The sequence below is a fragment of the Gorilla gorilla genome, chromosome 3 (genome assembly GCF_029281585.2).
Source record: "Gorilla gorilla gorilla isolate KB3781 chromosome 3, NHGRI_mGorGor1-v2.1_pri, whole genome shotgun sequence".
Taxonomy (NCBI): domain Eukaryota; kingdom Metazoa; phylum Chordata; class Mammalia; order Primates; family Hominidae; genus Gorilla; species Gorilla gorilla.
Genome location: NC_073227.2, coordinates 34,016,735 through 34,032,747, shown reverse-complemented (window position 1 = coordinate 34,032,747; position 16,013 = coordinate 34,016,735). Strand labels below are relative to the sequence as shown.

At 43.3% G+C, this 16,013-nt stretch overlaps 1 protein-coding gene across 2 annotated transcripts in view; it reads left to right on the top strand.

Moving 5' to 3' along the window:
- SEL1L3 (SEL1L family member 3) overlaps positions 1-16,013 on the top strand; it is a 116,123-nt gene that overhangs the window by 16,511 nt on the left and 83,599 nt on the right. For both annotated transcript variants that reach the window (XM_019025686.4, XM_055385547.2), the window contains exons 3-5: positions 11,137-11,263; positions 12,890-13,011; positions 13,350-13,465. In XM_019025686.4, the coding sequence (XP_018881231.2) occupies positions 11,137-11,263; positions 12,890-13,011; positions 13,350-13,465 (365 nt within the window). The remainder of the gene's footprint in view (positions 1-11,136; positions 11,264-12,889; positions 13,012-13,349; positions 13,466-16,013) is intronic.

The following is a 16,013-nucleotide window of genomic DNA, read 5'->3' as shown; positions in this document are numbered from 1 at the left end:
AGCCTCAGTTTTCCTATCTGTAAAATGGGGATAATAAACAGTTCCTTCAGAGCAGTGCTGTGAGGACTAAATGAGATGTGATTGCTCAGCACATCATCAGCACTCAGTGAGAAGCTGTGGTGATGATCGAGTCCACACTCTGCATTTTATCCTAAATGCCACATGGTCACAGCCTCAACAGGACAAATCCCGGAGGCTCCAAGGCCCTTCTGCAGCCTCCCTTAAGCCCTGGGGTTGGAGATCTCAGGCATGTGCTGAGAGGCGGCACTCTGAAGTTCTCTCCATTGGTGCAAGGAGCGCCTTGTTCTGTGGATGCCGAGTGCCTGCCAGCTCTTCTTCTGCCCCCTCAGTGGGGAGCCCTCCCCACGCATGCGCCCAGTTGTTTCCTCAACTGTGGCCCTAGGACCACCTGTGACAGAATCACAAATGCTTGTTGCAAATGCAAATTCCTAGGCCCCGTCCTTCATCTACTTAGTCAGGATCTGCGGGGGTGGGGAAAGGCTTGGAATCAGCATTTTAAACACCTTCCTCACGACTCTGATGCACCCTAAAACTTGAGAACCTGTGGGCCAGGGGCAGAGCTGGTTGGACTTAGGACTGCTATGGTTCCCGTGTCCCGACCCCCAGCCAGGCTTGGCAGGCAGAGGACATCCATGGATTTGTGGCAACAGACCCTTCCACAGGAAGTGCCTGACATTTCATCAACAGGATGGGTTTGGGACAAGGTGACTTAAGGACATGCACTCTAAGTTTTTCCTTTAGTAATCAACTTCTTGTCACCTCTGGGATGTGATTTCTGTTGGGCTATCTTTGGGGGAAATAATGACTGTGGCGATTTCTTGGTACTGTCCCAAAACAGCTCTGCATATAATGAAAACTGAAAGGACCCGTGTCACCATACATGATAGTTGGTCAGAAGCCACTTACCCTAGAACTGGCACATTTGATATTTTTCAAAACTTTTTCTTGTTTTGAGACAGGGTTTCACTCTGTTACCCAAGCTGGAGTGCAGTGGCACGATCATAACTCACTATAGCCTCAACATCCTGGGCTCAAGCAATCCTCCCACCTCAGCCTCCTGCGTAGCGGGGACCATAGGCATGCACCACCACACCCAGTTTTTTTTTTTTATTTTTTTGTAGAGATGGGGTCTTCCTACGTTGCCCAGGCTGGTCTTGAACTCCTAGGCTCAAGCAGTCCTCCCACCTTGGCCTTCCAAAGTACTGAATTAAAACTATTTTGAAATAAGTATAGATTCACAGAAAGTTGCCAAGGGTACAGGGTCCCTGTGTATCCTCACCCCCGCTTCCTCATTTTCCATAACTACAGTGCAAAATCAAAATTGGGGAAGTAATGCTGATCTAATACTGTTAACTGGACTCCAGACCTTACTCAGATTTTACCACTTTTTACAGGGGGTCCTGTGTTTGTGTAGATCTATACAATTTTAACCTACATTTTAATAACCCTGTCTGTCTGTTTTATTCTGCATTTGTGCAGTGCTTTAAATGAAAAGATGTCTAGAAGATGAAAGCAAATTCCCTTTCTGTGTGTGTGCACATAGTGGGGAGGGTGGGATGGGTAGTTAAATGTCTGAAAGCAGTCAAGTCAATCATTTTGATGATCAGTGTGCCTCCCTCTTCCAGGCAGAGCCCCATGCAGGCATCTGTCTGGAATACCTTCCACAGGGCCACCTAATTTGTTAACGGGAAGAGAGCATGGGGCACACACAGCCACAATTCGCTGTACCTCCGACTTTGTCAGGGATTAATGATTCCATTTCATATTTGACAAATCATGTATTTCTGATTGAAGAATGACTGAATTGCAAGCTGGAAGTTTCCAAATGAAATCATTTAATGAACTGGCTCAGTTCTTAGGGCACCTGAATATGCCCTTAAAATGTGAAACGTCTTTTCCTTCTTTTGTTGTTTCTTCTCATATTCACAAGGCTTAGGAACAGCACAGTGGGATTTTTCTCCTCACCTGCTTCAGAGCATTACCTTAGGAGTGAGAATTAAACCACAACGCAGAGAAAACCCTTTCCCAAGAGTTAAAGTCACTGAAAATGGTGGGGAGCTCCATGCACCCTCAAAATGAGCTCTGATTACAAGGCTGTGATTTGTTTACCGAAAAAGGGGCGCACATTCTTCCTTCTCCAAAAGACAGATCACAAGAGCGTCTGCAGCAGTCCCATGGAAAACATCCATGACCTTTGTTCTGGATCTGGGCTGTGGGGATAGAAGGGGGCCAAGCCTCTGGTTTGTTCTTAGCAGGGGCTTCTTGATGAACAAGAATCAAGTCAGAACAAGATGGCATTAGTGGGGCTCCGAGCTGAGCCACAGGGGGCCTGTCACGTATGGTCCCTGTCTCAGCCAGCACTGATGTGGGGTTTCAGGGAAGGTTTTCTGTGTCAAGTGCCTGGTGTCCTATGATGGCCCTGCCTCTGAACTGAAGTACTCCCTGACTTGCTTTCATTTTCCTTTTCATGTATAAAAAGAGTCAAAGTCCCTGTGCCCGGGCGTTCTGGAAGTGTGCTTGGAGGGCCTCCATCGCTGGCTTTGCCAAGGCTCCCGAGGCGAGGGCCACGTGTGTCCAGACACGGCTCTCAGCAGCTTATCTCCTTTGCCAGGCCAGACCCGGCCAGGCCATGAGGCTGATTTTTGGTGGAGATGCAGCAGACGTTTACCCAGCCCTGCAGGGAAAACCTAACCCAGATGAGAAGTCGGTAGCCATTGGGAACACGTGTGTGCCACGACTCAGCCACATGCCCCCGGTGCACGTGTTACTGCTGCATTCTGGGTGTGGGGGGCATATGTAGCCATAGGCAGACTGTAGATCTACCTAATGTGGCTTATTTCCTTGAGGGAGGGGACTGGGCGTTTCTGTTGTCCCTCCCAAATCACATGTGTGCCTGACTCACGCTGGAGTCACAGAAAGAAAGGAATCAGACATGCAGGCCAGTGACTTGGGCACCAGACCTGGGGACCCACCTGGACTTCTCTTCCTGTCATACTGTATTTTGAGAGTCACCTAGTGCTGGCTGTATGTGTCACATATTCAGTCCCTTCTTGCATTTCTCACCATGTGGAGTGCCGTCATCCTGGTCTAAGCCGTCATCCTCCTGTCTGGACTCCTGGCACTGCCTGCAAGTGGCCACCCAGTTTTGCCTGTCGTACCCTCCTCATCCCCCACCAGCAGCCAGTGCAAGGTGATTGCATCACTGCCTGATTAAGCCCCCCAGTTCCTCCCATAATCCACTGATCCCAGTTAAGATCAACCCATGCCCCTTACTCTGCGGGAATCTGTCCCTGTCCCCTTGCAGCCTCGTGTCCCACCATGCACACCCTTCCCCACTGCTTCCAGCCACAGGGGCCCGCTTGCTTCTCCTGGAGCATACCGAGTTCATTCTCACTTTGGGACATGTGTGTGACTGCTCCCTCCACCTAAGATGCTCTTCTCCCAGATCACCACATGACCACTTCCTTACCTCACCTACCCCTCTGCTCCAATGCCATCTCCTTATCTAAGACAGCAGGCCCACCCCCACCGCCCTGCCTGTCATTGTCCACCTTCATTTTCCTTCCTGGCCTGATCACCACTGGATGGTTTCAGTAAATATCTTTAGTTGCCTATGTGCCTATTTCCTGGCCCACACTGGAGCACAAGCTCCATGAGGCCAGGGGACTTGTTTGCTTTGTTCTGATGCTGATCATAGGCCCCTGCACTCATGACTATTTGTTGATTGGATGAATGCTCTTAATCAAGAGAGGACAGTTTGTGAACATCACACACTGATACCCTTGCAGGGCTGTGTTGCCACATGAGGGAGGGTGTGGGGGTGGAGGTGGCGGTGCTCCTTCCCTAGGGCCACTGCACACACTCCACAGCTTCCCAGACAAACCCACCAGGGCTGCGCTAGTTAAGGCTGCAGGCTCCTCCTGTTCAGGGATTCTCCTTTGCAGCCACAGGTAAGCTCAGCTTCCCCTTTGTGGTTTAAGTCTTTGATTCCCCACCACTATGTCTTTGCTAAAGCAGTTTCTTTTCCTTAGAATAGCTCCTGTTCCGCCCCGACTCCCCCTGCCCACGAAGCAACACCGCCCCCCACTGCCACTTTCCATGTCTGCTTGGCAAAATCATGCCCCTATTTCAACAGCCGGCTCAAGTTTCTAACACTTTTCTAGCCCCCACCCTGAAGTTTTGTTGAGTTTTTTTTTTTTTTTTAATTTCCACAACCAGAAATTAACTTCATAAATGCTGGCCATCAGAATGCTGTGTTGGTACTGCTCCTATGACACGTATCATGATTCATTCAATTAAACAAAGATTGAGCACCTACTATGTATCAATTTCTTTACTGAGTGTGGAGGCTCAAAGATGAGGACAAAGCCACCCTCTTTAACATGGCTACCAATAGTTACAGTCACTTACTGCTACTGAGCATTTGCTATGTGCCAGGCACTGTCAAAGTGCTTTATGTGGTTTACGTGGTTATCTAATTTTTTTGAGACAGGGTCTTGCTCTGTCGCCCAGGCTGGAGTGCAGTGGTGCGATCTCAGCTCACTGCACCCTCCGCCTCCCAGGTTCATGCGATTCTCCTGCCTCAGCCTCCCGAGTAGCTGGTGTTACAGACACGTGCCACCACACCCAGCTAATTTTTGTATTTTCAGTAGAGATGGTGTTTCGCTATGTTGGCCAGGCTGGTCTCAAACTCCTGTCCTCAAGTGATCTGCCTGCATCGGCCCCCAAAGTGCAGGGATTACAAAGTGCTGGGTGAACTACAGCGCCTGGCCCGCTGTTATTTAATTTAATATGCCCAATATTCCACCAAGGAGAAAACAGAAAACTGACTCAGAGAGATAGAGTAGTTTGTCTAAGTTTGCACAGCTATTAATGAAGATGCTGGAGTTTGAAGCTGGATAGTTTGGTTCCCAAACCCCACACTTATTCATTAGGCTAAACTACCAGGTGATGTCATGAAGCTATTTATTTATTTTAAGTCATTCATTCACTGAAAAAAAGTTCCTGAGCAATCTGTGCGTGTTAAGCACTTTGTGTGGCTTCTTCAGAGGAGGTGACATTTTGACAGAGACTTGAAGGATGTGTAGAGTTTTCATGGATCAAAAAGGAGGGGCTGGGTGCAGTGGCTCACGCCTGTGATCCCAGCACTTTGGGAGGCTGAGGCAGGCAGATCACTTGAGGCCAGGAGTTAGAGACCAGCCTGGCCAACATGGTGAAATCCCATCTTTACTAAAAATACAGAAAATTAGCCAGGCATGGTGGCATGCATCTGTAGTCCCAGCTACTCGGGGGGCTGAGGTGGGAGAATTGCTTGAATTCAGGAGATGGAGGCTGCAGTGAGCCAAAATGGTGCCACTGCACTCCAGCCTGGGTGACAGAGCAAGACTTTGTCTCAAAAAAAGAGAAGAAGGAAAAAAAAATGGAATGAAAGAAGGACATTGAGCTTTCAGGCAGAGGGGAAGGCATAAGCTGTGGCACACAAAGGAGAAAATTCCTGATTGGGAAATGGTGATAAGCCTTTGTTCCTTGATGGGAAAGATGGCAACAAGGGCTTCATCTCACAGGCTAGCTTGTGTTGATTGGGGGTGGCTGCCTAGAGCATGGTGTTGAGTAGGATTCTGAGGATGAGTCTGCACTTACTGAGAAAGAGTGCCATGTCCATCAGCTACTGTCTGCCATGGAGTGGAAATGTGGACTAGCAGCACACTTGCTGTGGTTTATTTTCCAAGGTATAATCTCAGGTGTGAGATGGGCAATTCAAGAAGTAAGACTGGATAAGCAGTTTAGGAACACTCTTGGAAGGTTCTGAAACGCCCTAATGTTTAGCTTTATGAACATTTCTCTGAACTTCCCTCTTAAATAAGAAACTCTGGGGCAACATGGCGGTTTTCTTCTTCTCCACTCTTTTCCTTTCAAAAACGCATTCTCATCTTCAGATCCAGTGGACTGGAAGTATGATTTTTTATAACAAAATTTCATTACAACAAAATGATTGAAAGTTAAGTCAAGTGTTGGAACCAGCCTTGACTTGTCTTTGTGAAAAAAATGGTTTATGCAGCAGGACTATTCAAGTCAATGTCATGATAGTACTTTTAGTAGTTATAAACTATATATTTGGCATTAAGAAAAAACAGAGCTAGTTCCTTTTTTTCCAGTTACTCATGGTAGTCTGAATTTTTCAGTAATAACACTAATTAATGCCTAGCGTCTGCATTCCCCTTTATGATTTTCAAAACACTTTTTTCACACACATTGTCTCATTTAATCCTCATAATAGTACCACGGGAAAGACAGTGTTATTCTCAACCTTTCTTTAACAAAGAGGAAAACCGAGGCTCAGGGAGTTTGTTTAACTGGAGTCCAGACTTCCTGATTCTTTTGACTTTGCATGCCGCCTCTCTGAAATATGCTAATACAGTCCTAACCCAGGTTCTAAATTAGAAAGAATACTTTTTTTAAAGTTGAATTTTTATCGATGTGAATCATCCTGTTTTCTTCACCCACTGGACTTTGTGTCTTTGAAGCGGATTGGGCAGCCTCGGAGGCCGAGGGTGGGGAGGCCTTGGGATGTAGCTGGCTCCTTCTATGTGCCTGCCCGGAAGGGCTCAGAGCTTTTGTTCTTTTCTTTCATAGACGAAAAAGTAATACGTGTACACGGTAACAATAAAAAAATTTAAATAGCGTGAAAAGGTTTAGGGGAACGAGTAAGTTTCCACACCCCTCCCCCTCGAATCTTCTGGTCCTTTTCCCAGAAGTAAATTCATTAGCAACAGTTTCTTGTGTTTCCTTCTAGAAATGTTCTCTGCACATACAAGCATTAAGTTGTGTCCCGTTTTCTTCCTGCACAAATGAGAGGATTCTAGAAACGGAACTGCGCTCATTAACAATACAGTAGATTTTTCTGTACCAGGACATGCTGCCGACCTCATTCTTTTCAACAGCTCCTTAGCGTTGCATCGCCTGACAGACCGTAATTTATTTAACCTATCTTTTGCTGATGATCATGCTGTTGCTTTTAACCACAAGGCTTCACTGAACATCCCTGTACATGTATCTCTGTGCACACTCATAAGCATGTTTGGAGGATAAATTACTAGGAGTAGAACTGGTTTTATTCTTAAGATTCCTGCCATCGAATGTTCCACAGACTTCCTTAGGAACCTGCTTCACTGCCTAGCATCCTTTCTGGAGGAAGTTCTGACCTAAATCATATCTGCTAGAAAATCGAGTTTTTATTCTCAGGCTTTGGCTTTAAAGAAAATTAAACACCTTATTGGCCACTGGCTTTTGAATGTCCTGTGTTTGGAAAGCATTATTGAGCTGCCTGTGCTCTGGCTTTATTTCTCCAGGTTGAGAAATCTTCGCTTCTTTCCCCGCAGATTTTGCTTACAGACTTGTAGGCATTGTGATTCCTTGCGTTGAGACCATCTTCAGCTTCTCCGAGGGTGGGCTGATGATCTCAGTGGCTTCATTGCTGTGTGTTCGAAGCACATCTGGAGTGGGGTTTTGTTACACAGAAGTGTTACCTTTGTTACATGGAAGTGTTACCTTTTCCCGAGCAAGGGATCTGTGTCAGGGTTCTGATCACTCAGCTGAACTAGAGAATGGGCTACATAATGGTCCCTTAACCCCACCTGACCCAGGGATGAGATTTAACATATTTAACAACCAGTGAGGGGTGGGGGCCTCAGTGAACTCCAGTGGATGCTAGCCTTAGTGCTGAAGCCGGCTCCAGAGGCCGCTGCTGGGCCAGGCTCTAACTTGAAGGAGGGGCCAGGGTGGGTGGTGGGGCCTTGGAGGTTCAAGGTGACATCAATTATCAAACCAAAATAGAAATATTTCAGTGTTTTAGCAACCAGTATATCCGCACAGGTCATGCCCACTGAATATCAGCCGAGGTTCTCTCTGGGAGGACTTGTGAGAAGAAAAGCCCGTTGGTTTGCAGTGGGGAGGCCAGGTTTGAGTCATATTAGGGCTTCTTCTAGCTATGAAATCTTCAATAAGACACTCACACTTTTCTTGTCTCCAAATGAAGGGGTTTGCACCATATAATATCTGTTGCCTCTTCTTGCTCTAAAATTTGAGGAAATAATACAAGCAAAACAGCAAAGGGTTCCTAACATCAATTGTTTTCCTGGCATTCTATGTTTATGTCTTAATGGTGTCTTTGTTTGTTTGTTTGTTTAACCTAAGCTCTTCATGCAAAATAAGCTAAAGAAATGAATTTGGGGAAAGGATTTGAAAGAAGAAAGGTCATTCTTTGGCTTACGCAGTGTGGTGCACATTACAGAATTGTGGACAGTACTAGGAGGAAGGGAGACAGGTTCAAATCCTGACTTGGCCACACCTATATTCATTCATTCATCAAATATTCATGGGGTCTTTATCAAGTACTGCACACTGTTCTAGATTCTGGGGATGGAATAGTGAATAAGTAAGGCCCCTGCTTTAATGAGTACATTCTAGAGGCAAGGCAGTAAACCTCTTTGGACCTAAGTTTTCCTACCTGTAAATTATTTAGTGGTGGATGGCACTGGTACTGTTGCTACCCATTCCACTGCCCATGACAAGACATCACTAGTCAATTATAGCATTGCATGCAGCCATAATCAGTTATTAGACAATAGATCTAGATGTTATCCTGATAAATAACATATAGGATAAATAACATATCCTATATGTTATTCAGATGAATTTTAAAGTCTTCTCCTGCTCCAAAATTAATTCTTGTTCATTACCTCTAATTGTAATCGAAAGACAGTATTATACTGAGGGCAAACTGCACTAGGAATCCAAATTATACACATAGCAAAGCTACAGATTTGAAAGAAAACTACCATTACTTTGGTTTTGTTGGGTACAAATGGTATGTGTTCTTGTAAAATTATTTTAGATCTTTGGGGCTGAGCTTTTTCCTTCATAATCTATTGCGGCAAGTTCTCCCGTTTGACCTGCTTTATTTTGGTCTTTGGACAGGGGAGAGCTCATTGTCATTCACTTTTAACTCTTTCCACTTTAGAAACCTCCTTTATGAAGCTTTTTTTTTTAATTGGAGTCAGGTTGGGCAGAATTGAATCCCATTTGTTTTGACAAATGTTTCCACTGCACACTAGATCACTCAACAGCCATCACCAGCAGAAGGCTTCCTAGGGGTCTAACGTGGCCATCTGGTCTCTTCTGCTCCACTCAACATAGTGGAAGCCAAACCAAAGTTGAGCTGATGTCAACTTCCTTGGTGAATTTTTCCTTCAGCTTCCAAAGAAAACCTTTGCAGTACTTCCATTTCTCACCCCTCTCACCACCCCCGTCATAGACCAGCAAGTCCAGTGGGCCCAAATTGAGCTCAAATTGAAAAAACAAAGGGTTTTAAGTGCTTCTGTTGAAATTGATAACTCCACTCTTTTGGATTTCCAAATGCATCTCTACTTGTAACACACCATGTAGATTTGTGGCTACTGGGGAGAAATTGGCTTATTTAATCTTATTAAAATACACAAGGGCCTGAGATTCTAAAAACTGCTCTTACGATTTCCGAATTGTAGTAAACCAGAGGTACCTCTCTATATAATAAAACTTTTTATTTCCTTTGGGAAATGAGAGCTGGGATGTCCAGCATCCTAGGCTGAAGCCCCCCATAATTTGTGCCAATATTGGTATTTGATGAATTGCACATAAATCAACTCTTCTCTCTCCAAGAGGCCCAGGAAAATAGACTGTTTCCACCATTTAATCATGAATGTCTAAACTAAGGAGTATTTTAAGCAGAAGAAAAGTATCCTTTTTTTTTGAGACAGAGTCTTGCTCTGTCGCCCCGTTTGGAGTGCAGTGGTGCCATCTCAGCTCACAGCAACCTCCGCCTCCCGGCTTCAAGCAATTCTCTTGCCTCAGCCTCCCTAGTAGCTGGGATTACAGGCACGCACTACCATGCCCGGCTAATTTTTTTTTTGTATTTTTAGTAGAGATGGGGTTTCACCATGTTGGCCAGGCTGGTCTCGAAGTCCTGACCTCAAGTGATCCGCCCACTTTGGCCTCCCAAAGTGCTAGAATTACAGGTGTGAGCCACCACGCCCAGCCAAGAAAAGTATTCTTATTCCTAGGTTGAGTTAAGTGGATTCTCTTTTCTTTAGTTGGGGAGAATAGGGAAAACCAAAAATTCCTACTTAGGCTTGTTGAAAGTGTTAGGTATTAAGTATAGATGAAATAACTCAGTTCTCCCTTTAAGATTTGTTGTGAACATCCCTATGCTTTTTAGAGCTATAGAGAAGAATTCTTTCGTGTTTGTGAAATAAAATGGAAGACTTTCCAATGTTAAAGTATATGGTTAGTAATTTTTATGTAGGGTAGTATGTTGAATTTACTGTGGAAAGTTTGCACAGAAGAAAAAAAACTGCAATTTTAAGAGTATGGATTCTGAAACCAAAGAGCCTGAGTTTGAATCCCAGCTCCATCTCTTATTTAACTCTCTCTGATGCTCAGTTTTTGGTCTGTTAAATGGGGATAATAAAAGAAACTATTTCATAGTTTGTTGTGAAATGAAGTGAGATTATCCCTGAATTGGGCTTAGCATATTGCCGGTGTACACTAAATATTAGTTACTATTTTGGCAACCATGCCTCTGTTTTCTCATCTGTAGACTGGGGATAATAATGAAAATGAAATGAACAAATTTATGTAGCACATTTACAGAAATGTCGGGACCATAGTGAGAACTACAGAAGTGTTAACTTACTGTTGTAACACAAATTCAGATGCTTTTCTTAGCATTCAGAGGGCAAGATGTGAAATGATTATGAACACAGAAGCCTGAGTTCAGAACCTGAATTGTGGTTCTATCACTTATTAACTTTGGGAACTTAGCCTCGGGCTTTTCATCTGTAGAATGGAACTAATAATAGAATCTACTTCACAGAGTTGTTATGAAAAGTAATTGACATGGTCTCTGTAAAGTGCTTAGCATGGTGCTTGGCGTTTATTCAACAGATGTTTGCTAATATCTTTAGGGTATCTCACTTAAATGTTTGATTGGAGCTCAGCAGAGGCTTTCAGGATGAATGTGGTTTGGGAAGGAATGTTTTTCTGGATATAATTGAAAGGGAGCCATTTTGCTGTTTGCAGATGTGGTTGCCCTGCTTGGCTTTCCTTATGCCTCCAGTGGAGAAAACACAGGCATTGTCAAGAAGTTCCCGAGGTTTCGGAACCGAGAGCTGGAGGCCACTCGACGCCAGAGGATGGATTACCCAGTGTAAGGATGGGTAGCAGAAGGGAGCTGATCGGGCGGTGCTTGTTTTATTTGAGGACCAGGGCAGGCTAGTGGAAGAATTCCTTAGGAAGACACACCTTGGTAAGGTGTTTTGCAAAAATGTTGAGATTTCCATGGCTTAGACAGAACTGGTGGACCTGAAAACCTCAAATGAGTCTTGAATTGTTCTTGGCATTTAACAATCCTCAATTTGCCTTAGCCTCCTTACATGACAATGAGTAGACAGCAAGGTGTTGAAGCCTGAGGCCCTGCAAGGTCTCAGGTGCAGCCAGCCAAAGCCAGCACAGATTGCAGCCTTGGCTTTGCCTTTCTGTCGTGGAAGATTGGACGAGCTGTTTGAAATCTCACAACTTCTGATCTCCTCCATTGATTTCAGCAAGACCCAGATATATGTATTTTTTTTCCTTCTGCTGAATTGAAGATGCTGAAAATGGTTCCTGGTTCACCTCAGACCAGATGGATTTAGCAGAGTGATTTAATTCTTCCCATGCTGCTGGCTGTAGAAAGATCTCGAGTCACTTTACCGAGCGTATGTTCTTGCTAAGCTTCCTTGTAATAACTTATCTTCATGAGCTTGCTCAGCTGGATGGGTCAGGAGGGGGCTGTGTGGCACCATCTGTTTGCATATCATACCACTGATTTTGAGGCCAGATTATAAAGACCAGAAAAGACTTGTGTGTATCTGCAAAGAACCTGGGGCCACTGTCACTTTAACCCAAACTGTAAATTGGTTACTGGGGTAAATGAAGAGAAATCAATGCATTCATTTTGACCTTGATCCATGTTTCACATACAAAATGCAATCATTCCCACTTCCTCATCTTTGAACTACTGGTCAGTAGCATTGTGTGCGGTATCAAGGGGTGTTCAGTAAGTCTTTTCTGAATGATTGATGGATCACATATCTTGGCTAAATGTGTCCTGGTTAAGTTGGCTACTGGTATTTTATCCTCACTCTACAAGTCACAGATGTACAATATTTTTTTCGACTAAAATAGCCCCAGTCCAGGAATGGGATAATTAGATTAATTGTTCTGTATTGGTCAGCCAGGACTGTGATACTGAATAACCTAATCTGAGCATGAAAATAGCATATATGTGTCCCTATTATCACATAGTGATGCCATTTGTAGATGATTACATTTTTTCTACCTTATGGCTTTTATCTGTGAAAGGAACAAAATTGCTCAAAAGGCTCTAATTATGTTTTTTCTTTTAATCATAGAAATTAAAATAGCTTCTTATCAAATCACCTCTTATTAAAATCCAGATTTTTTTAATGTATGTCTGGCTTTGTAAGCCTTAATCAAGAATTCAAATAGCAGGCATGTGAGATTCTCAAAGAGGCAGAGAAACAGAGTTTTTGGTGCAAGGTAGAAAGTCTGCTAGTTTCGTACAATGAAGCTTAACTCCTGTCTTTTGCAGTTACTTTAACTACCTCCTTTGTTTCAAAAATCAAGCTTTGCAAGCTGATCTCCCATGATGAACACGAAGGCAAATTCATCCGTTCATTGGAAAGAAAGCAATTTACTTGGTCATTGTTAACCATAATTACCTGTTCTTGGATGATATCAATCTGCAGAATTTTTTTCCCCCTCACTCTTATAGGTTTACTGTTTCATTGTGGCTTTATTTACTCCATTATTGCAAGGCCAACCTCTGTGGGATTCTGTACTTTGTTGACTCTAATGAGATGTACGGCACACCTTCTGTATTTCTTACGGAAGAGGGTGAGTATAAAACAGAACCTTTAAAATGATATTGTAATTTTGTAATGCTCTGCCTAGTGACAGATATGTCTGTCTAGAATAAGGAAGATCCTGTCAACATGGCAGCCCAGCAAGAGCAATGACTTTCAAATGTGGGCTTCAAATTTAACTTCTTTTCCCGGAAGCTTAAACCCAATGTCTTATTTACAAAGAAATGCATTTATAAATGCGCGTTTGGGTTTTGCTTTGTTTTCGTGGAGTATTGTAGCTTCTTAGGACAATTGTTGAAAAGGCCTAGCTACTTCATTCACTCGTAGATATTTTTTGGTCATTTTCATGTGCTCGAATTTTCCTTTTAGGCTATTTGCATATTCAGATGCATCTTGTCAAAGGGGAAGACCTTGCTGTAAAAACTAAATTCATCATACCTTTGAAGGAGTGGTTTCGACTGGATATCTCTTTTAACGGAGGCCAGGTATCTGTATGCACGCTTCATCACACGACATACGAGCATTTTTGCTTAAAGTTAAGCTTTGCTATAAAGCCGGGGAGCAACAAAATCTGCAAAAGCAAATTTGTGGTAAATGATAGACTCGTTACAACTACACGCTTGCTAAATCAAACTTTCATAGATGGAAGTTTAAATCATAAGAATCCCATCCCATTTAATTAACTTTTAAAGTGCTGCTTTTGACTGTAGGGTGAATGAATAAAGCATACAGGCAGCTCTATAGCCATACTAATCTGAGCAAGTCAGTCCTTTTCTCCTGGGGAGATAGGCTTTGTGGAGATAAATGTTAAAACATTATTGGCCATGTTTATATAGTGTAATCAGATCTACAACTTCTTTTTTAAGGAAATGGATTGGTTAGTTCAGCCAAGAAATGATTTGACTGCTTTTGGCAAGTGAAGCAATTGCTTATGTTTGGCATTAAACAGACCATAATAACCAACACACATAAGTGATAATTCAGGTGGGATGGAGGGTCTTTATCTACTTTGTAGTATAAAACATTGTACATAACTGCTTCAAACTCTCATAACATGAATTTTATGGATTATGGCAAATCTGTTGTTCTAATTGAAGACAGTTCTATTTCTCGATATACACAGTGTGGGTTTGCCACCTTTTTCTGGTTGCTTTGTTTTCTCATCAGCTTTTCTTATTGATCTGTGATTTTTCCTGTAACAAAACTGGAAGAGGCATTTTGTTTGTCTTGTGGATGAGATGATGCACAGTCTTCCCTTGGTGTTTAGGTTGATCACATTTCCTTTTTCCGTAAGAGAAAAGAAATCAGGTCAGTCCTTGCTGCTTTCCTGAGAAGAGTCTGTAAAATGTTAGCTGGGATTCTTGGTATGTGTGTTTGTTTACTTAAAAAATGTTCGGCGACATAGCGGTGGTCCACATTTTAGCTTCCTATCTATGTGAGAATTATGATGGCCATAATAGCTTGGTTGATGCTTTCTCTTACGGAGAAGGTCAGCTCAGTGCTGTTGTCCCTGAGACAACAAATCATCAGTGCAGATTCACAGATCTTATTTTGCACCTACTGTATGCAAGGCACTATGCTCGAGTTGCTTGTAGACTATGGAAGTAACATTAAGCAGGTAAAGGACTGTCACAAAGCGAGCTTAGTTGCCAGATGATAGCTGGGTGCGGTGGCTCACGCCTGTAATCCCAGCACTTTGGGAGGCTGAGGAGGGTGGGTCACCTGAGGTCAGGAGACCAGCCTGGCCAACATGGTGAAACCCCGTCTCTGGTAAAAATACAAAAATTAACTGGGCGTGGTGTACGTGCCTATAATCCCAGCTACTTGGGAGGCTGAGGCAGGAGACTCGCTTGAATCCGGGAGGCGGAGGTTGCAGTGAGCCAAGATGGCACACCTGCACTCCAGCCTGGGCAACAGAGTGAGACTCTGTCTCAATAATAATAATAATAATAATAATAATAATAATAATAATAATTTAAAAATAATGAATTGCCAGATGATTTGTATTGATTCCTAGAAGGGAGATAGCATTTTATGCTGGAATGCTTAGGGGAGGTATCATGAGAAGATTTCTCTGGTTGGACAGGATTTAGATGGAGAAGGGAGAAGAGGGTATTTCAGCATGTTATTGGGGGTTAGCAGACAAACTAGTTTGACTGGAGTAAAAATTTATGGACTATAGAAAGCTAATAGAAGGGAAAATATGTATTTAGGAGTAGAATGCAGAGAATCTTGGATATCAGGGAATTTAGACGTCAACTTGCAAAGCACCATAGAAGATTTTTGAGCAGAAGATTAAAAGTAGTCCTTTAATGAAGGAGATAAACTTAGTGGCGGAGTACATAGTTGAGTAAAGCAGGAGAGAATTAGAAAGACCAGATAAGTGGGGGCAAAAAAATTTTTTTGGTGTGTGTAGACTTTAGCCCACTTGTCCTTCTTCTTTCTATTCTATCTGGTCTAATATACACAGGTCCCAAACAACACATAATGCTTCCCACCCAAAATCCACCTCTGTGATGGGACTAGCATAATCTGCCTTGACTGAATGTATAAGTGACTTAAATGGTTGGTTTAGGCAAACAACTGGCATGAGTCATTTTCTTTTCTGAACCAACATGTTGTATGGCTGAATTGGGTTGGTTTCTGGTGGGTTAGTTTGTCTTTCATAGACCAAGTGTCGTAGCCACGTCTTTGAGACACGCCCTAACACTTACTCTGTGGTGGTACTAGCAGAATGTAAGTGGCCCCTTGAGTCGAGAGGCTTATTATATTGGAGTTCAAGACATGAGAAGAGCCCATATGATACAGCTGACAGCATTCATGACAAAAAATAGTGTCCCTGTTAAAATGAGAATGATGATTCCCAGTGCTTAGGGAAAGGGAGGTGGGAACAGCAGTGCGTGAAGAACATACAACACCAATCTTGTTTTCCCCCTAAGGCTCTGATGGAATCAGAGCAAGATTTTAAACACTCCTTGTAGTGTCATACATATTTCCTTGTCTTTCTACACAACAAGCGTTTAAGGACAAATA